The sequence below is a fragment of the Montipora capricornis genome, chromosome 4 (assembly GCF_036669925.1).
Source record: "Montipora capricornis isolate CH-2021 chromosome 4, ASM3666992v2, whole genome shotgun sequence".
In the NCBI taxonomy this organism is placed as follows: domain Eukaryota; kingdom Metazoa; phylum Cnidaria; class Anthozoa; order Scleractinia; family Acroporidae; genus Montipora; species Montipora capricornis.
The window spans coordinates 1,019,101-1,044,447 of NC_090886.1; the positions used below are offsets into that span (position 1 = coordinate 1,019,101).

The 25,347-nt window shown below is 38.3% G+C and overlaps 1 protein-coding gene and 1 long non-coding RNA gene across 2 annotated transcripts; one reads left to right on the forward strand and one right to left on the reverse strand.

The window, feature by feature from the left end:
• The first annotated feature begins 3,055 nt into the window (after positions 1 to 3,055).
• LOC138044385 (pinopsin-like) lies at positions 3,056 to 13,135 on the forward strand. Its single transcript, XM_068890906.1, has 5 exons — positions 3,056 to 3,146; positions 8,609 to 8,831; positions 9,748 to 9,987; positions 10,659 to 10,860; positions 11,936 to 13,135. The coding sequence occupies exons 2-5, from the start codon at positions 8,654 to 8,656 to the stop codon at positions 12,357 to 12,359; spliced, it is 1,044 nt and encodes a 347-aa protein (XP_068747007.1). The 5' UTR covers positions 3,056 to 3,146; positions 8,609 to 8,653; the 3' UTR covers positions 12,360 to 13,135.
• Positions 13,136 to 23,053: 9,918 nt separating this feature from the next.
• LOC138044386 (uncharacterized) lies at positions 23,054 to 25,286 on the reverse strand. The gene is made up of 2 exons (XR_011131416.1): positions 25,104 to 25,286; positions 23,054 to 23,722 (listed from the first exon to the last, which is right to left on the reverse strand). It is a non-coding gene; the product is annotated as an uncharacterized lncRNA (long non-coding RNA).
• Between the last annotated feature and the right edge of the window lie 61 nt (positions 25,287 to 25,347).

Consider the following 25,347-nt stretch of genomic DNA (forward strand, 5'->3'; position numbering starts at 1 on the left):
TTTTAAGCTCAACAGTAGCGACCAGCCACCTACCAAGGTTCAAGTTAGCAACTGTTGTTTTCTTTCAATCGGAAACGGATTATGTAAACAAAGCGAGAGTGAGTCCTTTCAGTGTCCTTTCACGGTCTTTTCGAGAAAGAGAAAAGTTTACGGTTTATCCGAGAGGGTAATTTCTCTATGTTTCATTTCCGTCTGTAGATTATGGTTTCAACGGCACCTTTAATGCGAAAGATTCCCGTTTAACACAGCTTTTAAACTGTCATGATGTTCTGTCAGTAATGGCACTTTTGATTTAAGTGTCGAATACTAATACCTTTCCTTACCGACATGTATGTTGAAATAAAGCAACATGGAAACAGAGCGATTTTTGGAAAGATTAAAACAAACCTTCTCCTTGTAACCCGCCACGAAACTCCTATAAGATGGGCAGTAAACAGTTCGATTGCCCAATCAAATTACTGCATTTTAAATTACGTCTAAGAGAAACTTTCCAGAAAGTTCCGTGGAGAGATGACATTGTTTGCATCTGTTTTCGCTAAGCCAATGAAAATTCGCGCTCGTTTATTTTTGTTCAGATAAGCCCATTAAGGACGGTGCCTACTATTGTTATTGCGCATACGTTTTGCGCATCTCGAGATACTCGGATTTCCTATCGGTGATGCTTAAAGCCTAGTTTTCATTTGTCGGGAAAATCCCAGATGATCGGGGATTTCGCAGTTTCCCGACCGTCCTAGATTTTCCCGACCAATGAAAACCATAAGTCGTAGACATCCCCGCTAATCTGGAATGGTCGGGGACGAATCGGGAAAATAGGAAGCGTTTCTATTTTCCCGACGTGTCCCAGATTTTTGCGATCGTCGGCGATCATTCCCGACATATGAAAACTCAAATTTGTACTTTCGGGGACGTCGGCGATGGTTTTTACCTCGTAACCAATCCTCTAAATCGCGTGTTTCAATTTTTGGCGCACTTTCCATTTTTCGCCAAAGTCACTATCGGGAGAGTCTAGAACAAGCGTCTGGCGGTTTTCCGATGTGTCGGCAAAATCTGGGACTGTGGGAAAACTGCGACATATGAAAACTAGGGTTAATTATTCGTAATGGATTCTGTCTCGTTGCCGTTAGCAACGGGTCGCAAATTTGACACTTTTATCTAATTATTGTCGCTAAACGGATTACTAAAAAAATTCTGGAAATATTCGTGCCTGGTCAGTTTTCCGTCAAATTTTTGTCCAAGAAAGCTAATAAAATGAGGAAGATTTTTGTTGGTCACTCAAAAATTCGTAATTTACGTTAAAATGGCAAATTTGAGGGGGAAACTGATTTTAGTGTTCTTTTTCTTTAATTTTTTTTCTTTACACTTTCTCTTTGTAAAATGTTTTAGGTGTCTGTAAAGAAGTTATTTGTTTTTGGAAAGCTTATTTTCTTAGCTTTAAAATGATGTATCGCTTCCCCCCTAACTTCAGAAAAAAAGAAAAATTTGAGAAAAATTGGCTGATTTCGCGTGGACGGCACTGACAGAAAAGAGTTAATTAATTAATTAATTAATTAATTAATAATTACTAATACAGGTATATTTTTGCGCGGGTAAAATTATGCAGAGAAAGTAGATCTTAGTGAGTATCATTGGTATCCAAAAAGAAAATTGGGGGTAACCATGCATTTTTCAGAGCGAATTAAGCTTCAATTTGAGAAAGAACGCCATACATTGCTTTGTATTTTAAAGTTTTTACAAATATTGTTCATGAATTATCTTTGAAAAATGCGTGGTTACCCCCAATTTTCTTCTTGGATTTCAATAACAGTTGTTAAGATCTACATTTCCCGCATAATCATATACCGGGGCAATAGTAGGCACCGTCCTTAAATGGTTTGCACTTTTGTTTACGTTTATTTTTCAAGGTCATAGACCTATGAAAGTCACTCTCTCACATGCTGGAGAAAAGAACGAACATCTTCTCAAATTCAAATTCTACTGGTCACCCAAAGGTTAACGCCACACCGGTCGCTCAGGAGACCGGCTAGAACTTTGCCGTATTTGCGAAACGAAACAACCATTTCAACCCCCAGAGAACTTATATTCTGATTCTTTTGCTATGGCTTCACAACACGTTATCTATATGACCAGTGATAAGATGGCCTTACACATGATAACTTAACCCTTCTAGAAGACCATACCAAAGAATAAAACTATACACTCCAAACCTATATCGTGGAATATATTGGGCTGTCCAACCTGGAAATTGAAGCTTAATTCAATTGGAGATCTTTTGGTCTGTCAGCCTTTAAAATTTGGTTTAAAAAATATCAAATATAGTTTAAAGGAATCCTTTGAGACCGGAAACATGTGCTCCTTAACGTTGACAGCTGATATGTCTCATTTAAAATTTTTAGTGAATACAGCACTATCGCATCATTGTGTTCCTGTTGAGTCTCTAAAATGAAAATCAGCACGTTTTTTTGTTCCAGCAAGCTGAAATGTTGTTCCCGCTTTTTTCAAATTAGAATGACCTCAGAAAGCTTTTTTCGCATGTTTTTTAAGCATTACCTTTTAAGACCCTGCTTATCAATGATATCCACTTAACGAGAAAAAAAAAGACAGCTACACCTGAAGTAACGGAGCAAAGTTTAGGGGGAATAAATGCGTCTCTTTCTATCTGTTAAACTAATGCCTCAGGGTCATTTTTCTTCATCGTTTCCCCAACAGTCTTGAAATGACGGGTTTACTTCCTAGTAACGTGTTTATTGTTATGGTATCGTTAAGGGAATAACGACAACACAATTTCAGCTGAAAGGAAAATTGGTTGTGAAGTTGCTCTAAAGGTAGCTGCAAAAAAGCTAGCAGATTTTCAGCCCTCTCACGGAGCAAGTCCTATACGTCATGGAGTGTTGGCAGTGGTTTGAAGCACTTAACTTGTAACTCTAAACAGACATAGGTTTATCCGTTAGTCACGTGACGCTGCTTAATTTCCGAAACAGCTGCAAACAGCTTATCATATAAACTACACTGACATGACAGCGACCACGACTTTCCCTCAAAGTATAAACAATAAAGGAACGCCTCAGAAATCACAGGTTATACAGCAACGTGAGAGACTTTCACCTCTTCCAAACACTTTTTCTCTGAATCTAGGCTCAGCTCAGTTGGTAAGTACTATGTGCCATTTCTCTTTGATCAAAACATTTTGAATTAATGACACAAACATTTTGCTGACTGACATTGCTTGTTAAACTTGTCGGTAAGTTTTGCTTTTTACTCTGAATATTAACTCAGCTTTATGGTTAATCCTCACGTATCTGTTTGTTGAAGTACTCGAGTGTTTCTTTTACTTTAAAAGATATTATTACAAAATAACTTGATTAACAAAAAACTTACTACCAGCATGGGAGTTTCTCCGGCGATCATCAACAAAGTTAAGTTCTTGAAATAAGAAGCAAGTCCAGCGCGTTGCCGGATCTTAGTCCTACCGTGATGCTTTGTTCATCGTCTTAAGTTTATTTTTTATTATAATTACACGCCAACGAGTGTGAACGAGTATGAATTTTTGTTTTTTTCGAAGATAGAGTGCCCGGCAATTATATACCTCAACTCACAGCCGCCGTTCTATCGGATCAGCTATAAGTTGACATTACTGACAAATCTCTCTCTTAAAGCTCAATGCTTAATTCGCCTCTTTTTATATCATCTTTTGAAACCTTTTATAAAAACCGTTTAGGAAGGTCGGTTTTACTTTTCGGCGCTGCCTGGTGAAAAAAGAAAGAAAGAAAAAACACTGGTAGAAAAAAACAAAAAAATTAACGATAATAAATTTCTTACGCATCTCGAGGAATAACTTTTGTAAGATATCTCATAGCGCCCAGAGGCTAGTTCCTGAAAGGTGAAATAACTCTATTGCATGGATAAATGTGCCAGAATAAGGCACATTTATTACTGGAATAGAGTTATTACACCTTCCAGGAACCGGCTCCTTGTGTTGTGGTCGCTACTGCCCATAGTCCAGGATTAAACGACATGTCTTAATAAACACTGAACAGCAATACTGTAATCCGTGTGCTCTTCTGAGTGCCTCATTGGTGGCCCAAAATTCACTTTTTGCAATTAAATTAATGCCCCTCCTTATAAAATACTTATTTTTTTCAAATGTCACCTTTCACAGCTCTTCAATGTCCACGATGCACTCATTTCTCTTAAAAACGACAGGGGCACCCAACGAGAACATAGTTCAAAACCACTTAGACATAGCATCGTTAAACGTATTTTAGTATTTAAAAGGTAGATATAGGCATATTTTTATCCCCTAAAAATTTTTCATCTTTTCGGATTTCCTAGCTGAAAGTCTAGTGATCCGAAAATTATAGGGATCAAAACTTACCTTTTCGAAAATTTCAGCCAGAAACAAGGCTCCCGAAAATTCTAAGTGACCTTTTTAGGGTAAAAAATCAGTTAAAAATGGGCAATTAATAACAATTTTTAGATGTTCGAAAATCCTAGGACAGGCAGGCAAGCAAGAAATTTTACAACAAATGTTCCGAAAATTCTAGATCTCAAATCGTCTTCCGAACAGATATTTTCCGAAAATTGACGTTGGGTGCCCCTGAAACGAGTACACTTCGTTCACTCAAAATGCTTTGAATTTATTCTTTTTATTAACTATCCCCTAGCTCTCAAAATATTTAATGCTATAAACTCCACTTTTGGATTGTCCTTTGTTCATTTAAGTTTTGGCACTGAAAGTGGCGGTAACTGAACGGAAAAGAACTGATTCGTTTCTTACAAAGGGTCTTGGATCTCTGAGAAATCATTCATGAATAATTCAAGATATATATGAACGTTCTGATACCTCTTTGTTGCCTCTGAAAAGCAAACGATGGGTAGCATTTCCTTTTTTCTTTCTTGCCGATGTAATTTTGAATTAATAACTAAGTTTTAGACAGTCCACAGATTTATAAAAGTTCCGCTAACATCTGCAATTATGTATCTCAAAATTGAACGAAAACAAACGCAGCTTGTAGTTGAAAATCCAGCGGTGCGCGTTGCCTTGGTAACCAGTCTACGATCCACGTCACAAGCACTTGTCACCAACCCTGTAGGTGAACGTTTGTACAACGACGATCAGTGGGTGAGTTTAGAATATTCGCTAAAAGCAGCGGCGCATTCATGGCGAGTGTATGTTTTCAATTAATCACAATTCCAGTGGCAATTTATCACGAACTGTCCTCCTCCAGCCTCGAATTATTCAAAGAAATTATTCTGATCAATCACATCAATTATTCTGTATTAAAAGGACCAAGAATTTGATGGCGTCTGAAACCATTTTGATTAGCCATGTAGCGTCCCTGGACATTTTCAATTTAACTAAAACACCTGTAAAACGGGAATTGCAGGTCAAATTAATAAGTTTGTTCGTTATGAAATAAAATATATCCTTATTTAAAGAGTTTAAAGTTACAGATCCACTGAAAAGTGGAGTGAAAAACGACTTGCTTAAGTTGCTGTTACTTATCTTTGAGTTTTAAGGAAAGGGACCATCTAATAAGATTTCTCTTCATCTGTTCAAGGACTAGCATTGATATTTTTCAATATACTGTATTATTTTATATCCCAAAGATCTCTCGATCGCCGGGATCCGTTTTGGCGGCAAGAAAATTGCCGGAATCTGTTATAGGAAATGACTTTTTCATTTCCAGATTCAGTTCTCGGCAATCCGTTAATGGAGCTCAATTAAATACCATTTTTTAAAATCTCTCCTTTCAGCTCCATTAACTGACGGTGTTTGTACAATTTTTAAAGTAAGCATGCTGTGATCGCATGCACCTTCCTGTTGTTTAGGAGTTGTTTTGGAGTCTGAAGTTTTAAATTGTTCTACGACGGAAAATGGGGTAAAATTTACATTTTGTTGGCCTGGCCTGCAGTATGCCGTTCTTTTAGAGTTTCGAAAGGTTTTGGGCTCGCCTTCGGAAGCCATAATTCTCCTTGTAACCTAAATAAGATAAAATCGTTTCTAGATATGAAACTAGAAGTCGTAACAAGCTGATCATTGAATTTCAAATTGCTTTTAGGGAGATTTGAGAAACGAGACAAAGAATCCCGAACTTATTATGTTGTCAAACTGGTTTAGCATTTGCTAAATCTTTGGACAATGCCAAACTTCTCGTTTAAGGCGCAAAAGATCACTTTTCTCAGCAGAAAGTGCTCACAGTATACTTCGAGCGGGAAAAAGTTGACACTTTCGAAACACTCTTATTCCCCAACCGTGATTTCCTTTTTCCCTTAAGCCGACTTGCCGGGAAAAAAATACATCTCACACGATGAAGTAGAGACAGCTTAGGGCTACTGTAGTTTCACCTATACACAGATTAAAGGAACATTTCATTCTTAATAATCCGTCTAATAGAATTTGACAGAATTTTAAACTAAAATAAGGCATTCTAACATTGCTGTAGAGTATGATGAATACAGCTCTTCGCAGATTCACGCACCAGGAAATATTTTTTCAGTCCCTTAAAACTGAAGAAAATCTCTGTTATCAGATAAATAATGCATTATTACTCTGGTCCTTGAGTGTGGTTTTAAATTAAGTCCCTGATGCATGCAGCAGCTTCAGGGAAGGGACTTCGATTATCGCTTTGTACATTAGGTTAGGCCTAAATATAACTTATCATAAAATCCCCCTTGGAAATCAACCTGCCCTCTCACGTGTCTTACTTAAGAGTAGTTTATTCTTTCAGCTTTTCTCCTGGGATAGTTCATTCTCGTCATCCTCGTGTTCTAAAAGTCACGTTTTTACCATTATTATCTTTTGAAACCTATACACGTGAAAAATCGCTTCTCCAATTGAGAACAAAATTGTTTTCCGGTTTCCTTTATGAGAGATATCCTGCATGACCATTCCTTTAAACAAATTTGGGGCAGTGCTGAGTTTTCGCATTTAACGTATTATTTCTAGCACTGACGTTGGTGTATTGAGAGGCGAAGGAAAAGGGCATTAGAGAGGTCATACCGCGAAAGCTGTCAATAACCGATTACACTGTAGAGAACAACAAAATAAAGGAAAGATAGGTTGCCTTAAGATAACTTTTGCAGGCGTATAGTGTATGCCTTCATTTGAGCCACTGTCACTGGACACGTGAAGCCGATTATTGTCATCGCGCCAAAGACTCACAAATGAGTAACTTTTGAATGATACTTTCTGAACCTATCAACATATGTAAGTAACTCTTAAAAGGTATCCGTTTATTGTCAATGCCTGAAAATTTTCTTTATCAGTGTTTCGGTTCTGATAAGTTTGTTAGGCAGGGTCTTTTCTTTATAAATCTCTGAATTTTGGTATTTCGTCGTCACTTTTGAATGGTAAACTTTCTGTTCATGTTAGCATAGTCATTGCATAGCACAGTTTAACAAATCAGTTGATTAGTACAATGATCCCTTACCACTGATAGTAATTGTATCTTATACTCATCACTTTTACATACCGAAATGTGAATATACCCCTTCGTATGGTGTCGGGAAGAAGGATGGAAAGAAAGGGAAAATTGAATAAGGCTAGTGTCACTTGTATGATTGATCTGTTTCGTCTAAGGAGGTAACATTACGAATGATATGAGAAGGGGCAGGGTGGATGAATATCCTGAATTGACAAGCAGGCAAAACTACACCAGTATCAGGTCACACCCGGCACAACAATCCGTTTTATTTTTCATTTTTCACAAAATTTCCAAGATGTGATGGTCTAACTTGAATTTGGGAAAGAGGGATCTCTAAGTCACCCTTAAAAACGGATTGTAAACTGCACAATAAGCAATCTCAGCTGGGTAAATTCCACCGAAGGTGTGGTAAATTTGTCTTACGAAGCCCCATGTGGACACTTACTGATTGAACAACCTCGTTCCCAGGGTTTTTCTCCCCCTCCTCGGTGGAGAAAAGCCCTGCGAACGAGGTTGTCAATTGAACTGTATAATATTAAGGCCCGTGCAAACGCTCGCAACAACACGCAACATTGTTGGATGTCCTGTGCAAACGAACGCAACATTGTTGGACCACGCTTCGATGACCGCGAAACAACAGAAATGTTGGCACTTGTTGGCTCTGAAGTTTGACCGGTTTCAAACTTCTTCCAGCAACTTCCAACAAGTCGCAACAACACGCAACAACGCACAACATGGTGTGCAAACGCTCGCAACATGTTGGGCCCAATAACGTTGCGTCTTGTTGGCCAACAATGTTGCGAGCGTTTGCACGGGCCTTTATGTGCAATCGGACTTATCTCATAGATAAAACTGTCAGTCAACGGGTTCTCAATCGAGACAAGATATGTCAATAATAATGCAAGGCGGGACAAAACTCCACAATTGGTGAAGAATGTGCAGCGAGGCTTTAGCCGATCACCAAGCGTAGCGACCTCGGTCAGATTTGAAGATAAATAGGAGAACTCTATAGTTAAAAAATCCCTGCAAACATCGTTTACAACAATGATCAAAATAACTTCCCTCTAGTCTCACGAGTGACAAAAATATGAAGTTGTAAAATGTTTGTAATCCTGCTGCTGAAGTCGTGACGTAAAGCAAACAGTTATTCTCTCTTGCTAAAACTGAACTTATACTGCTTCTAGCTGAAAACCAAGAAGAAAAAGTACCTACAGAGAAAACAGTCAATCATGGTGTCTACATATGAGCTCCATGGAGGGAGATATCTGTACGCCTATTATGGTGCTTCCATGTTTATGATATTAAGCATAGGCCTCGTTGGAAATGCGCTGACCGTCATTGTTCTTCTGCAACCAGAGCACCGCACCAAGAGCATGTCGAGTTTGATGATTAATCTGTGTGTCGCAGGTGTGCATTTTATCCAAGCTTTTGCTTCTCTATTATTTCATTTCAGGTTCTTTACCTCTCAGTTGCCATTAGAGAAATTAGCATCGCAATAACGTGACACGGCAAACGCCAGGCTGTTGCTTGTCATAAAGGCATGAAAATGGCCAGGGGTTTCTGATTCGTCTCAGGCGTTTTCTCTGCCGATAGTAGACCCGCCCTGGGAACGAGGTCGATCTGAAGCTAACGATCAAGAAATGAGCTAAAATCAAACAAGTTTCTTTGATTTTTGGCAAAATGCAAATCTCAGTCCTACATTTGCTGTTTGCCGTAACGTAAAAGCGAGTTTTATAGATATTATAAAGTGCAACAAAAAGGTTCCAAGTTTTCACACAAGCTTAAAAACTCAGTTACATAAAGGGAATGAGAAGCCCCAGCCACGGGAGGCGTAGGCTACTAAGAAAGAGAGAGAGAAGAATTAAGACGTAATTTAAGACAACGGAAAATTACTAATTAGCGACTTACACCACCCCACAAAGACAACTTCATCTCTTTCCACCCACCGAGGTTTTGTTTCCGCAAATATCCAACAGGCATTTCCATATTTTCGCGCTTTGACAAGCACAAGCAAAAAATGGAGTAGGCGGGGGACTCTTTTCCCACCCACATTATTTCCTCGCATCAGCCTTGGCTACATGCTTCTTCCAGTTCATCCAATAGAATACGAGTTTGGCCTCGCTTATCTTTTCAAGCTTTCCACTGGACAAAACTTGCAAAAACATGTCTTTTATTTATGCGCAACAAGAATCCTCAAGTGAAATGACATATACAGATTTAACATTTCGGCAAAACTATGGAATCAATTCATGACTTGTATTTCGCGAATGAAAATCGGGCATAATCGGAATTTTTGGACATTCTTTTACGTACTGTTTTTTAGACCTCGTGGTGTGCTTATTGGGTTACACGGTAGCTGTGAACTATAACACCGCAGATTTCGCCAACACAGGCAAGGTGCCCTCTCTTTGCATATGGTTGGCTATAATCAACTGCCTCACTGGACTTACATCTATAGCTACACTGTCAATCATGGGAATTATTTCATATAAAGGGATCGCGAGGAATGAATTGGCGCACCAGAACAGAATGAGTAGAAAGTTAGAGGTCTCGCTGATCTTCGGTGAGTATGATACACAAACTTTTATGACACACGATTTTTAAATATAGTCATGTAAAACCCAAATCCAAGGAATTATGGCCAATCTCAAGAAACAGAGAGAGAGAGACAACAAAATGCGCTTACAATCATAAGGCAAAGAAAGCACATTCATCCAGAGCAAGGCTCCAGAGAAAGCGACCCCGCAAGTCGGGCGGAGCAACTTGTTTTCGCTCTTCCGACTGATATCCCAAGTTTGCATGACACTACTTTTGACACTAAATGTAATTTTAAAAAATGTGTATTGTTCCTACATCACACAATTAAATCACTGATATAATTTGCTATTACTAACCTACAAAATAATACACATTGTTAATGAACAACCTTAAAAATTACAAATTACACACTAATATATAACATTAACTATACGGCGGCCATGTTGATGTACAGAACAATGCAGTAAAATGCCTTTTGGGAATTTGACTCTATTGTTATGCAAAACTTGTTGGGCCATTTTCTATTGTTTTGTACACCAGCATGGCCGTCTCATCACGTGGATGTAAACCAAGAATACGTTGGTTGCTTGAATTCATATAGAGGACTTGATGTTCTCTACTAAGGCGACACGGAACAAACTAAAATAAAAAGTAAATATGTTGAGTTAATAATGAGTTGATACCTTTTGTTTCAAGGCACGTGGATTTATGGATTGGTTTTAACTGTTCCTCCAGCAATAGGCTGGAATCAATTCATCCCCATTCCCTCACGGATCAGTTGCCATCCTGACTGGTACTCACAAGATCCTTCTGACAAAAGTTACATCATATTTCTGCTTTTGTTCGGCTTTTTCGTGCCTTCGTTTATCATCGTCTGCAGCTATGCAGGAATATTCAGGTAAATGCTCTTGTTTTTCGGCCATTTCAATTTGATCGACTGGGACTCTGCAGAATATACGTTACCTCAGTACAGTGCTAATTACAAACACACGGATCGCATTGGAAAGCTGGTTTACTAACTTTGAACACTGCACTGGCTCTATAAACGACTTATCGACGACATCAACAACAGAAAAACAACACAATTACCGCCTTATTTTACAACAATAAAAGACCAACGTACTTTACAATACACGTACAGACCTTACACCTAAATGGATCGGAACTCACCAATCACTGTTTACAGTCTTCACAGCCAATGACATCTAGGCCTAACTGACAGTCGACCATTAACATCACGACCTAATTCGTTTACTAATCATATCAACGACGAGAGTGTCTATGCCATCTACTAACGTTACACAAAACACTTGACTTTGAAGATCGCTTTTGCTCAGGTTGTTGAAACGTCAGTCAATATCATCCTAAACAATCCTTCTTAGGACTACACTCGTCCGGATGATCGTACTTCACCAGAAACCCATAAGGGTTGAAACGTGTAACGCGCGTTCACAGCTTCCGAATATTCAGTGCGAACTGATTGGTTAAATGTTTCAGTGCTAAGCACCATATTTGGAAACCCCTCGCTCTTGTTGTTCCAAATATGGTACTTAGCAAATTGAATATTCAGAAGCTTGTTTCCCAGCACAGAAGGGGCCGTTACACGTTTCAACCCTTATGGGTTTCTGACTTCACTTAATTATGGCCCCTAAAGGAAGAGACTGGTAGCTAGATTGAGAATAAAACTTGACCAATAAAAAAAAATCTTACATCTGACTGGTTACGAAAGCAAGAGTTTTCACAGCCAACATATTCATTTGGTGTAATAATGGCCCTTACTTTCATGTCTATCAGATCGACCATTTGTCAAAATTTCACAAGTATTTATTTCTGATATTGACCGAAAGGATCGCGGGACCCGAAGACTAAAGAAGTGTCTGGAGCACCAGGGGATGTGCGCATGTCATAAATAAGAAGATCAGCACAATCATTGCACCGAAAAAATTGATATAGTTTTCCTCTATTGTTTGTAGGTATGTCAGGAGTAACTCGGTTATAAGAGGATCAAATGATCTGGCCTTGGAAAGGCAAATGAAAACCAGAAGAAAAACAATACGTATAGTGTTGGCCATGACACTTGCTTTCTTCATCAGTTGGTCCCCATACGCCGTCTCCAGCCTTGTGGGTTCAATCCTGGGCCGTGATGTTGTATCTCCAGCCTTCTCTATGATACCAGAGTTAATGGCCAAGGCGTCAGTGATTTACAACCCGATCCTGTACGTGTTCCTAAACGCCAGGTTCAGGATCACTTTGCTGAATCTCTGCAGATGCTCGCAAAATCGGATAGGAAATGGAAGCACCGAGAATTCCGATCTTGCCAGTCCCGACAGTGCTACAGATGGCATCGGCATCGAGATGCGAAGAAGCGGCTATGCTTCTCATCACCGGAATCTTTGAAACTGACTGAAAAGAGTGGGGTCTTTTTTTTAATGCCCCACCTAATAATACTTCTATCTCCTTAAAAAAATACGTTTCAATACAACTTTGCTTTGTATCTTGTCTTTAAAACACATTAACAGACCAGGATTTAAAGAATCAGCGTATGGTTGTTTAAAAAAGGGTTTCGTGGGTCTGGAAAATCATCCGGACTTCCGAGAAACGGGTCCCACGACACAGAAAATTTAAACTGTTTACACAGACTAAACAGTGTCCCCTTTATCATTTTAAAGTAATAACGCACAGTGGTCAAACCAAGCCACTACCGTGCATGTGTAATAACACTGTAGTAATGTTAGAGTGAAAAAGTTTCTTCTCCATTCGTTTCTTCTTTTATGCCTCTTGAGTAAGAGATCAGAGAGCGAATCCCAGTGCCCCATGATAATTAATTGAAAGTTATTTTTAGGTTGCGCCCAGGCTGCGGAAGTCATTTAATGAGGTGTCGTCATTGAAATAACCACGCATTAGGCCGCAGAGCTAATAATAGATTTCAAATAGCTTTCACCGTGAAGGGGTCTAATATGGTTGCCTTATATTCCCTTGGTTGATAGTATGTTGATGGAGAGGAAATGTGTGCTGTTTCCAGACTGAATAATTCAGTCAGAATCAGTTGTAGTTTCGCTAGAGTCACTATACTTGTACGATCACTGACTATACACTACATTGTTGTGGAAATAATATACGTGTTTTGTGAAACGATTTGGTAAGAGTTGCGTCAATCCTTGCAACTGTCATCCTCATTCAAGGATCATGTCAATAGGCTACTTTCGAATTGTGCAGCAACAAAAGAACAGAGTCGAGGTTCAGGGGAATAATTAGCATTTAGTATTGTTCAGAACAAAGGAAAATGCAAATTATTCCCCTGAACCTCGACCCTGTTCTTTTGTTGCTGCACAATTTGAAACTAGCCTATTAGTTCAGAGATTGGAAGCATTTATCTTTCTGGTTTCTAAATATATTTCGTGTAAATATATGATAACTGGAAATCAGTTTTGGAATTTAAACCGTGAGGATGCGATTTAGATGTCACGAACTCAGTGACAAGACCTCATTGCATAAGACGAGGCCCATTTTTAATGACGGCAATTATATCTTTTCTTGCTGTCTGCCGGCCTGGGAATACGGACAGAGGCATAAGTTTATCAGATAAGGAAAAAAAACTTGGATGTAAACAAAGTTTGCTTGAATTCCGCTGGTCATGACGGGCGAGGGCGCTGAGGAAAATACTACAGATTCATGGTCTGAATTTCATTTCTGGAGTCTTCCTCGGAGTTTTAGCCGTTATCACAATTGCCTCAAATATCGCTCTTTTGGTGACGCTTTGGGGAAAAAGAAAACGCCTTTTGAAGAGTCCCACGATGAACTTAGTTTTTGCCATAGCTGTTGCAGAGTTGATCACCGGTCTGGTAGTGCTGCCAACGTTTTCGATCTGTTACATTAACGCCGATTCAAACACCTGTCGGAAGATGTTAAAGAGTTCATTGAATTTCTTCCTCCAGTGTTTGTGAACTCGTCATTTTTGCTTGTTTTGCTTCTGTCATGGTGTCATTTTTTGGCGGTTGCGTATCCACATTTCTATAAACAATTTGTTACAAAGACACGCTTCACAGCCTTAGTAACTGGAATATTTGTATATACGACGACCTTCTCTTTCCTTCAGTTTTCAAGGATTTCGAAGCATGTTCTTTTGTTGCTTGATGTTTTTCTACACGCAACAATCAATCCATTTCTTTTCATGCTGTCTTACGTTGCAATGCTTGTGAGCCTTCGCAAGCACAGGCGCAATAGAAACGTACTTTTTTTCCGTCGACGCAATCTCATCACCGGTAAATCAGAGAGTTCAATTAACCTTCATACATCACCTTCCAAAGCACACAGTGTGGAGCGACAATTTATGAAAATGAATTCATGTTTTATTATCCTTCTTTTCATCTGCACCCTTCCTTCCATTATTATGATGCATGTTGCCCTCAACACAGCAACATGCAACAATACAACAGCATACCGATTTAGCTCTTTGCGCTCGTTCCCAGAGGCCGCGATCCTTTTGGTCAGCGACGGGGATCGAGCACATGACAAAAGGGACGTCTGGGGGACCGTCTGGGGACGATGTTGGGCGTTGCGCAAAAAACTGCCAATGATATTTTGTTTATTAAGTTTTCCTTAGAACCCATTATCTTTGCGTAGAATTTTCAGAGAATAGGAAAGATTTGGGGAGCTAGGCTTAGCAGAAGTTCAAATCGCATTAGTTAAAGATCGAGGTTACCAAAGCTCCTGTATTGTATTCGGAAGCGGAAACACTGTAACACGTGAAATGCGTCGCATAAGGGGCTGCATTTTCATACACTGAGTGAGGATATTAATGATTTTAGTTGATTCCTACTTTTCCTTATTTAGTTTGGAAGTTTTTATTTTCGAGATTAAAAAACACCACTTTCATCCCTCGAAGACAAGATTCAAATATTCTGGTCGCCATGTACCGATATTTTTGTCCGTTTGTCGATGCCTTTTAACTTGAAAACCATCTAAGATAAAAGGAAAGGAAAGGAACTTTATTTAAGTGTCAAGTCGTTCTAGCGCTGGAGCACTAATTGGAGACACAGTAAACTGCAATTAACAATTAACGCAAATCAAGTCAAATGATAATTGAAGGCCCAGTAGATTAGTGAGGTCTCCTCTGCCCCACGATGTTCAAAAAGAAAAGTCCCACAATAAATACGTGATGACAATTATATCATCCATTAGTCTTATAAACAGCTGAGAATAGAAATCCTGATTAAAAATAAAACACAAACAGCGGTGACAAACATGGTAAACCAACGCAATTTGTGAAGACGTTTCGTATGCTAGGTATCACACATTTTCAAAAATAGCCTTATATTGTTTGAAAACGACTCACATATTTATGTAGTGAGGGGTCTAGAACCGAGATTAACTGAAAAGATCTTAACAGTAAGTTCTTTAAACAGTAGAATTTATTATGGCAGCAACAGCTTCTCACTGCTGGCTAAGTACGGTTCTGTAACATTACAACGAAAGTCAATTTTGCCAGAGGCTAAAATGTCAAACTGATCACATATCCACATATCATAATTAAGTAAAGTACGATCGTCCGGGTGAGTGTAGTCCTGAGAAGGACTGTTTGAGATGACATTGACTGACGTTTCGACAACCTGAGCGGAAGTGTAACGTCAGTAGATACTATAAGAACTCCGGTCGTAGATGTCATTGGTCAACTTATTTGTGATGTTATACATTACCGCTGTTTGCGATTTATTTTTAATCGAGCCATGACCAAAGAACAAGAGTTAATACTAGTTTATCTAAACTGGTAAAAATGCTACCGAGGGGAAGCTTAAGGAGATCTTCTATTATGCTTTCGGTAATTTAACGACGGTTCGTCCAGTTCCTAGTCTGAAGTGTCAGCCGTCTGACGGCTGACACTTCAGACTAGTCCAGTTCCGTGACGTGCGTTTCGAAAATACAGCATTTTCAATTTCCAATTTCCAATTTGTCACCTTGCAGGACACCAAGATACAAAGCTATTTGGTTGAAAAACAAAATGTCTATCCCTATGAATTTCAGCAGTTTGAGCCTTTCAAGTACATTAGGAGCTGTGTTTATACACATTTATTATATCTCTGAGATAGCACGCACGCTGTGATTGGCTAAATTAGCGGGCCCTATTTGACAGTACGGCCCTCTGTTCAGCCCGCTAAAATTAAAATTTCGATAAAACATTATCTAGTAAGTTTTTCATGTCGTTTCTGTTACATAAACTTGTAAAACTGTGTGAACCTTGCAAGCAACTATTTCAAACAGCCAAGAAGATTTAGTTTTTCGGATTTTGACACGGCAATCTTTGTGGCAGTTGAACCTTCCGCTTGACTTCGACTAGTTTCCTATCCTCTGAGACAGTCAGTCGAGACGGGACGAGGAAATCATGGGAAAAATCGGGACTGGCGTTAACTTTCCAAGCCCACAGTCGCCTCAATCTCAGTGTGAGCAATACGGATTTGTATGGGAATCCCGATCAAAAGCTTAAGAAGATAATTATATGAAAAAAATCTCAATTAAAAGGCCTAAACTTATTGCTATTGTGGATAGCTTCCTTCCATTGTGGTTATTTTCCAGATCCGACGCGATTTGAGCCATTTTTCAATTTCTGGGTTGTCAACGGGATTTTATTATATCAGAAACCCATAAGGGTTGAAACGTGTAACGGTCCCTTGTGTGCTGGGAAACAAGCTTCTGAATATTCAATTTGCTATGTACCATATCTGGAACAACAAGAGCGAGGGGTTTCCAAATATGGTACTTAGCACTGAAACATTCAACCAATCAGTTCGCACTGAATATTTGGAAGCTGTGAACGCGCGTTACACGTTTCAACCCTTATGGGTTTCTGATTATATATAAATATTCTTTTGAATTTTCAGCTTAAGAACGAGGAATCAAGGGCAAATTTGCATGGAAACAAAAGAATATTTAAATGACGGCCATTTTGGAACCCACCATTTGCGGTTGAGTGGCGCGAAGCGGGATCGGTAGGCGCTAAGCCTACTTGGATACCATGGTTACCATACTAATACCTCAGCTGGTCGTTGAACACGATTTCAAGACAAAAAACAAAAGCATACCTTGAAACCTCGTTCTGAATTACGCGAAGAAATGAAAAAACTCACGCCTCAGTAAAATTCTGTTTTGCATGTTGTTATCAATTAATACGACTCCGAGTATGTAATTAATATTGGTAATGATCACAGAGCGACGCAAATCTCTCAAAAATCTAATAACTAGACAACAAAATCGTCAGTTAAAACTTCTCACTAATAATTTTTTTATAATGTTTTAATTGATGAACTTTATTCATAAACAAACAAGTTTGCAAGCAAACTTTTGCAATGTAACTTGCAATGAAAACCCTTGCAATGTATTAAACTTACAGAACAAAAAAGGTTTAAATACTTAAAGAATTTGTTACGGAAAATACGTGACTGATATTACGCCAACGGGAGTTCTGCGATATATCGCCAACTGAAGCTTGCTTTCCATTTGATCTCCCTTTTTTATCGGTCTTGATAAATGTCTTATTTAAATCCGTTATTGTAGGTTATGAGCTCTTAGTCTTCTCTCATCTTGAAAAACACCTGTTTGCCATCATAACTTTCTCGATTGGACCGCAGATTTCTTCCTTGTGTTTTCATGAACCTCTTGGGATGGAGCATTCGTTTGTACAATGATACAGGCAACATCTTCTAGAATAAATTAAAAGGAAATAGCGAAAATTTTCCTACAAAGGTCGTGTGCTTTGCAGCTCAGTCTGACGTTATCGTTCGCATTTTATCCGTTGAAGTCTAAATTTATCTTAATGATAACTTCCTCTTTAAAAAATCGCTTTATTTGCAGTGTTTCCTCCCTTTATAATGTTACAGTAAAAAGACAAGACCAGTGAGGACATTTATCTTGAAGGAAAAAGCTGATTGCGTGTTTTTTTAAATTTAGTTTAGTCACTCCTTATTTCTTCCGTCGGAATCAAAACCAGCCAACTCAATTATCGAACAAGACTTACATGAATTTAAGGCATGAAGCTAAAGTCTTCCAAAAAACGGTGTATGGAGTCTTGGAAAAACCAAAAGATTAATGATATTTTTCACCCAAAAAGATTATTCCTAATCAAATTCAATTCCAAAACAGGTAAAATTGAGCGAACTATAAACTCATACATGTGTGTAGCATAAGATGTTTAGCGTGGGTACAAACTATATTCGAAAAACGGCGTTAGTAAGAAGAAAGTTCCTTACCACTTTAGCAATCTGGTTGCGTCCTATTCTGTAGCGATTGGAATATTGTGCGTTGAAAGACAACTGACTCTGGCCCGCTTCAAGAAAGAGAAGGACACACAGAGCTATATAAATACTCAATGGCGTTTTCTTCATGATCATGGCTGTATTTTCAATTATCCGCAGATAAGCTTCTACAGATGAGGAAGAACTGAAACTTGTTTTATACTCAGTAGGGCTTTATCAGGGTTTGGTGACATCACAAAAGAGATACGATCATCGCGTTTAGCATGCACAAAGAAACATGCGATAATGTTCTCAAACTTGCATGTCGAAGAGTGCTAATTGAATCGTTTGTAAAAGGGCACGCATTTTGAACACTTCGCTAAAAAAAACGTAAAATGTCTTTTTGTTTCTTGTTGTGCCCTTTCTATGCAATTAATCACAACCCACCCTCTTAGCGGATTCGCTCCATTGTTGAGTTTTAATTGGCGTGCAGGTTAACTATTTTAATACAGCGCGACATTAAAAAGACATAGGATTAAAGTAAAGACCGTGATTTTTGGTTTTCCGCGATTCGTGTAAGTATTGGAAATTTGCTAAACAATGCATAGGTCACCAAACGTTCCGAATACTCCTCTGATTTTTTGGTATTTTTTGCCGAGAGCAGATTGTCGGAAATGGGTTGTTCTGTATTTATTTATTGATGTTTTTTGGCGCTCTCCTCCGACACCATTTATGTTCATATGTGCTAATGTGGGAAAATGTGTTTATATTTCTTTCACCATGCACGGATGTCCGTGGGTATATTTTATGAATCACTCTTCGTCAAATTCAACCAAAACATCTTCACGAAATTTAAATTACATCTAGTTTTAGCCGAAGAAACTGGTCCTTGTAAATTTATACTACACAACAGACCTTTGATATTTAACTATTGAGGAGGGGTGGGAGATTTTGAAAAAAAATTTCCTGCAAGCGCTTGTTGGATGAAAACAATTGCATGCAGCACAAATGAAATACAAAAAAAATTCTTGCACTGCTGGAAGCAAGAAAAAAAAAATGTTGCAAAGCTATTTCATCATTCCTGGGGGGCTTTAAAAAACCCCAGCAAAACTGCAACCATTCCGGATAATCTGCAAGCCAGCGAGGCACTCTGGTTATCCTATTAAAATAACACATTGATTGGCCTAAACAACACTCTGGTTAGCCTAAACGTCACACCGGTTGGCCTACAGTTAGCTTACGTAGCTTGCGGTTTGCCCTTATAATGATATAAGGGATTTCTTGCTTGCTCGGTTCACATGGCTCCATGTCATAGGAGTCATGCAAGCCTTTACTGTTAGCCTAAATTACACATTAGCTACAATAGCCTAGTTAGTACTGCAGTTAGCCTACAGTTCCTTAGGTAGCTTGCGGTTATTGGGATCAGGGATTTCTGGCTTGCTGGCTCGCACTGTATCCAAACTCGTTAGCTTATCACAAGCAGTAATGGAGGTAAATTTTTCTACGTGAAGAATCCAGTTTTATTAGACAAAGAAAAATAATTTGTTCATTTTTAATCTTTTCAACTAAAGCATTTTCATGTAATTACTTTCTATTGAAATATAAGGTTTTTGTAATGTCTTATATAATATAAGACAACATATAACAAATTAGACCATGATCAACTAACTTTAATTCTGCTTTCACATTTGTTTTGGAGATTTCAGTCCACTTTTAAATTGTAACTACTGATTATAGCAGTAATTACCATGCTACACGTATGAGCATTTCTGAACTGCTTTTTGCTATTTTTAGCTATTTTTTTAATTAAGAAGCTAAACATTTTCAAATCTACCTGTGGAGCATCACTTTATAACATGAGAATATTGTTATTAGGTAATATTAAATGATTCTAAAGAATGATATTCCGAAAACATATAGCTATACAAGAATGATTTTGTATAGCTTACAACATTTTAAGGCTTTGCAGCTCCATATTAGAGTTATTACTGCAATAACCACAATGTAAATGTAAATACATTCTGTAAATGTAAACACGACACTTTTTTGAGGAGAGAGAAAATGAGGAGAGAAAAAAATATCCTGCAGAGCATTTAGGACGGAAAAAAATATCCTGCCCACCAGGTTGCCTGAAAAACCTGACCCTCCCCCCCCCCCCTCGAGAGTTAAATGGTTGGCCCCTAAATGCAATCCTTTACAGTAACCAATGACGCCGCTCTGTAGTGCGTTTGCAAACCATTACAAACAAGGCCACCTCAACTCGATCATGTCACGATTTTAAGTCGCAGTTTCACATTTACAAAGATGGTTATGAACTTATCTATGCTTGGACTTTTGATTCATCGAATTTACTAGCTTAAGGATGGAAATATTCCAAATGCAATTGTAATTAGTACTGAACAATAAAGAAAATGCCCCATACGTCATAGCTGCGATTACCCGGGAATAAAACACATCGCAGATGACAAAGCACATTTTTCTACGTTTATTGGGAAAAAAGGCTGGAAAAACTACCATTTTTCTCCGTTACGTATATCGCAGGATATCTGTTGAGTACGGACGACGAATATTGAGCGCGCTATGACCATATTTGGACATTGTCAGAATGTGTTGAATAATATATATAGATGCATTCTCACTAGCTCGCTAGTTTGAGCACTCTGGCATGGCTTAGATGTACCACATCTTGGGACATTCGGGTGGCGTTTTAAGCTTAACCTCCATCCTAGGCATCAGCACTGCACTGATGAGGCCCAGAAGGCCCCGAAACAGTACTTTCTGCAGTTATATATAAAGTCTTTCCATCTATGTATATAGTAGGAGATAGGTTCTCTAGCCATGCTACTGGTACTAGTTATACTATAAATCGCAGTTTGGATTATAATTCTAGGAATAGTGTTTACTTAATTAGTTGCAAGGTCTGTGGTTTTCAGTATGTCGGCTCCACCGCCACTAAGTTTAGGTTGAGGTTCAACAACCACAAGAACCGTTTACGAGCCCACTCTAGGATGTCTGCTGTTAATAAGGAGAGCGATGATCTTATCTATAAGCATTTTTATAGTCATGGGCATCATGGACTTCAAGATGTTAGCATACAACTTAAAGATAAAGTTAATGCAAAAGACGATCTGCTTGCTAAGGAAGAACAATGGGCATATCGGCTCTGATCCTTGAAACCGGATGGCCTTAAGTTAATGAGAGTGACCTCTTTTTTAAAAAGAAGCAACTTTTTGAAACATTTAGTAGCTATAAAAAATTGCGAAAAAACATTTAAGAAATTTCATTAAAAACGGTTAAAAATACACGGCTAAAAAATACACGACGTTTCGACGTTCTCGGACGTCATTATCAAGTGAAAAAGAGACATTGTGAATATTCTATAAATACAAGAAAAAACAATAGTTCATTAAGAAAAAAGGTAACATAATTAATGAACTAAATAGCTTTTCAGGGTTTTGGAGTCAGGTGTCCTCGGTACAGTTTTAATGCTTTACTACAAGATGACATTCCTCGTTTGGAAGCAGGTGGGTCGCACTTAAACGTAGAAGAAGCTGTTTTAGACGTGTTTTGTTTCCATAACAATTCGAGTTCTTCAGCTTTACCGTTGCCTGTTGAACTGTGAAGGGAGTTGTGGTAATTTGGAAGGATTGTTTGACAAATTGGAAAGTTTGCTTAGTTTTAGGCGCGATGATTTTACTTACAAATAAACGCTCTCGGTATATGACGAGGGGGTGGGGAATATACATTTCCCCTTCTCTTCATAATCCCCTCGACTTACACCCCCTCCTATTCTATAATCCGTTTATCCTTTTTTTCTCAGCTATTGTTGTCAGTCCCGCTGCCTCTTTTTTCAATCAAAGCCGCACCCATCTTTTTAGACAGTTAATGAATAACTGGGGTTATTAAATATATTCAACCGAAAAGAACACTGAAAGGAAACTGAGCTAAGTGACAAAAATAAACAGTAATGGACTCGCATTGCAAAACTAGGGAATCAACGAAATTGATTGTACTCTGAGACTGGCTCCTCAATTCATTTATCTATAATGTAACTTCTTCTCCTCTCCTAACACATTAGAGAATGTTAGCATCGTCAACGAGTGTGACTTCCAGTACGACTTCTGGGATTTTGATTACTGCGCATCCGTACTGCGCAGCGCGGCAAGTTGGTCTGCGGTGACTTCCAAAAGTCGTAGCGGAAAGTACGAGTTTGTCAAAAGGAAATTGCGTTTGCTCTTCGCCGTTTACTGTAAAGAACTTCCACCGAAAAAAGGGACACACTGGTCCAGCAACTCATTAAAAAATGGGGCCGAAATGCGAACTTCATCCCATAATAAAATTTTCTGCAGTCTGGAACCCGTATGACACGCTAACCTAAATACGTAGAGCACGACTTCGAAAACGAGTACAAGTTGTAGTTGTTCTCGTATTCGCACTCGTTTCCGATGCCAGAAGTGTCTCTTATGTCAAGTCTGTGCGACGTCTTCAGTAATAAACGATAGCCTGAGTGACGATCGTGTATTTCTATGGCAACACGGTAACGTTACAATCGTATCCATATTATTCATTTGCTTTTTAACTGAGTCGATGAAAGAAGATGCTCAAGTGATTTTAAATTACAATGTTAGAAGAAATATGCAATTCATGAGTTCATATCATTTTCGTGTTGAAAGTGCGATCCCAATGCAAAAGAAATGAACGTAGCGACTTCAGCGACATCTAGGTTTGGAATGGGCATGCGCAGAAAAGGCATGAGATTTCAGAATGAGTTTAGTATGACCTGTCGTATGTCCTATCATCTTGCTTGCTGTAGTTTAATTAAAAATGACGATTACAAAATAATGGAAAGGAGAAAACTGCTCAGGCTTACTCATAATTAATGTACTTTATTATCACTTCTGACACAGTTCTTCTTGAACTTAATTATTTAAGTTTAAAACAAAGATAACAAAATATTGCGTGGCACCCCCAAAATTCCTCACGAATTTAAGGCCCAAAACATCTTCCATCATCTCCCAACACGCTTTCGCCGAATCACATTTGACTTTGGATGATAATCTTTACCTTGTTCCATTTTTTTGCAATGGATAGCTCATCTATTCTGACATTAGCCTCATTAGTCTTTAAGCTTTTCAGTATACACTTCAAACACTTTGTCATGTTTTTTTTCACCCTTTGATTGCTAAATAAAAAAAATTATGTTTCCTTAAAAATCACCATTTAAGCTAGAATATCAGAGGTTTTTTTAAGAGATGAGAATTAGAGAATTAAATTAAAGGAGAATTTCTGAAATTAAAGTGTTCCTGGATAAAGTCACCAAGATCGAGGAACGATCTAGAAATCACTATTTAGTAAGTGGTTGTTGTTGTTGTTGTTGCTTTTAATTTCTAACTCTTGGATCAGCTCAAATCAATTGCGAAATTTCCTTGCCAGTTCCACTCTTCTTCGAGTCAAGTGATTCCTCTCCAGCTGTCTGCGTTGATAGGTTCTCATTCTCTCAACTTCATTTAAGCTGTTCATTTCCTCTGTGTGCTCCTAAATACATGAAATTCAATTACAAAAAAAATGATTTTTTATGTTATTTTGATGACGGTACAGTGGCATGAAGATGGATAACTTTCCTTAAAAAAAATAAACTCGGTACAAATAACGTTTTGCTTTGATTAACTAAGGAACACCTGCTCTCTTTCCTACTGTACGTTGCGATAAAAATCGCTGATCGGCAAGTTGACAAATTTTTCCGTAAACTGAATATTCATAATATTCATTATTAAATCGAAGAATCTGCAAGATCAGATATGATAAGAATTCGGTCAGCCTGAGTGGTATTTGTTTAGGAAATAATTTGACACTGGATTTCGAGATGGTCAATGAAGAGATCCATGTTACGATCGTTGACTGAGTAAAGATGTAGGTAAATGTATTGGTTCAGTAACTTTGATACAATGGGTTTTTTTGAGCAAAAAAAGGAAATTTGGCTGAGTCATGTAAATTATACAATTGTTTTTAACAGGGTTCACATTATATATTTACATTTTAGTGTGTTCTTATAACTGTCAAAACAGCCCATGTTTCATTCCTGCCTTTTGTTATGTTTTAGTTTTCATTCTATTTAATCCAATAAATAACAATGTAGCCGGCCCTAACCCTAAACAACAACAACAAATCAAAATTGTTGAAAGTCATTTTAAGAGCAAATTATAAAAGAAATTTCTGTTACGTTTCTCCCCTTTTTTAGGTGATGAATCGGTCAATACTCGGATAAAATTCTTGCGCTCGATGACCCTTCGATTGCAGATCTGCATTCTCAACCTCTGAGTTTTATCCTAAGCCATTAAACTGACAAGCGTAGTACCTGGTATACACTTTACGCAGACCACACTCCTCTGAAGTGTAAACAAATTTGTTCAAAGATTCGAGCTTAAATTGATTTTCACTTCAGGAAAAAAAACAGGCTCAAACTGCTTAAAACGGACTAAATCTGGACGAAAACGAGTGCAACCTAAACAAAAAATGTTACCTTCTGGAATTCCCCGACCATTTTTCGCGAGTCGTACGTACTTTATGATCATTTAAGAAACGAGTATATTTCAAGTAATTAAGAACTTTAATAATATTTCTCTTTCTTACATCGCCCGGCGGAAAACATATAAAACAGACCGATTTTAGGATCGCAATGTACAAATCGGATCATCTCACTTTATAATAACTTCAACACCAGCGCCTAGTAGTCAAATAAACCTTCTTATTTGCATAACTTTTATCTGTATTTATCTTTCTTTGGCTTGTTCACACTTTGTGTGACTGTTTCCCATGGCCGGTGAGTAGGTTTTGGAAATGCTGTCGTTCTTATTCGCGACACAGAAGTGAACTGATACCGTTTGACTTCAGTGCACTCAACGTTTTACGCACTTACCGAATCGCCACTGAAAGATCTCCTCCCTTGTCCATGGGGTGGTCTGTATGGGCCCCAGGATAATTGCCCTCCAGTGCGACGAACAGCAACAAGGAAACACAGAAGCATCACTTGAAGAACAAACAGTACAGAGCTCTTCATATTGCTTCTTGGTCAGTAGCAAAGGAACCGTCGAAAGTTAAGAAACAAATTGAATGGTTTAACAGTGTCATATGTACTTTTTTTTATAGTTCTTCGCATATAG

Bases quoted from the DNA above. Each gene is read 5' to 3' on its own strand.
- LOC138044385 (XM_068890906.1), top strand. From the start codon at position 8,654: ATGGTGTCTACATATGAGCTCCATGGAGGGAGATATCTGTACGCCTAT. The intron at 9,988-10,658 runs GTGAGTATGATA...TTTTGTTTCAAG, and splicing joins AGAGGTCTCGCTGATCTTCG to GCACGTGGATTTATGGATTG. The intron at 10,861-11,935 runs GTAAATGCTCTT...TATTGTTTGTAG, and splicing joins AGCTATGCAGGAATATTCAG to GTATGTCAGGAGTAACTCGG.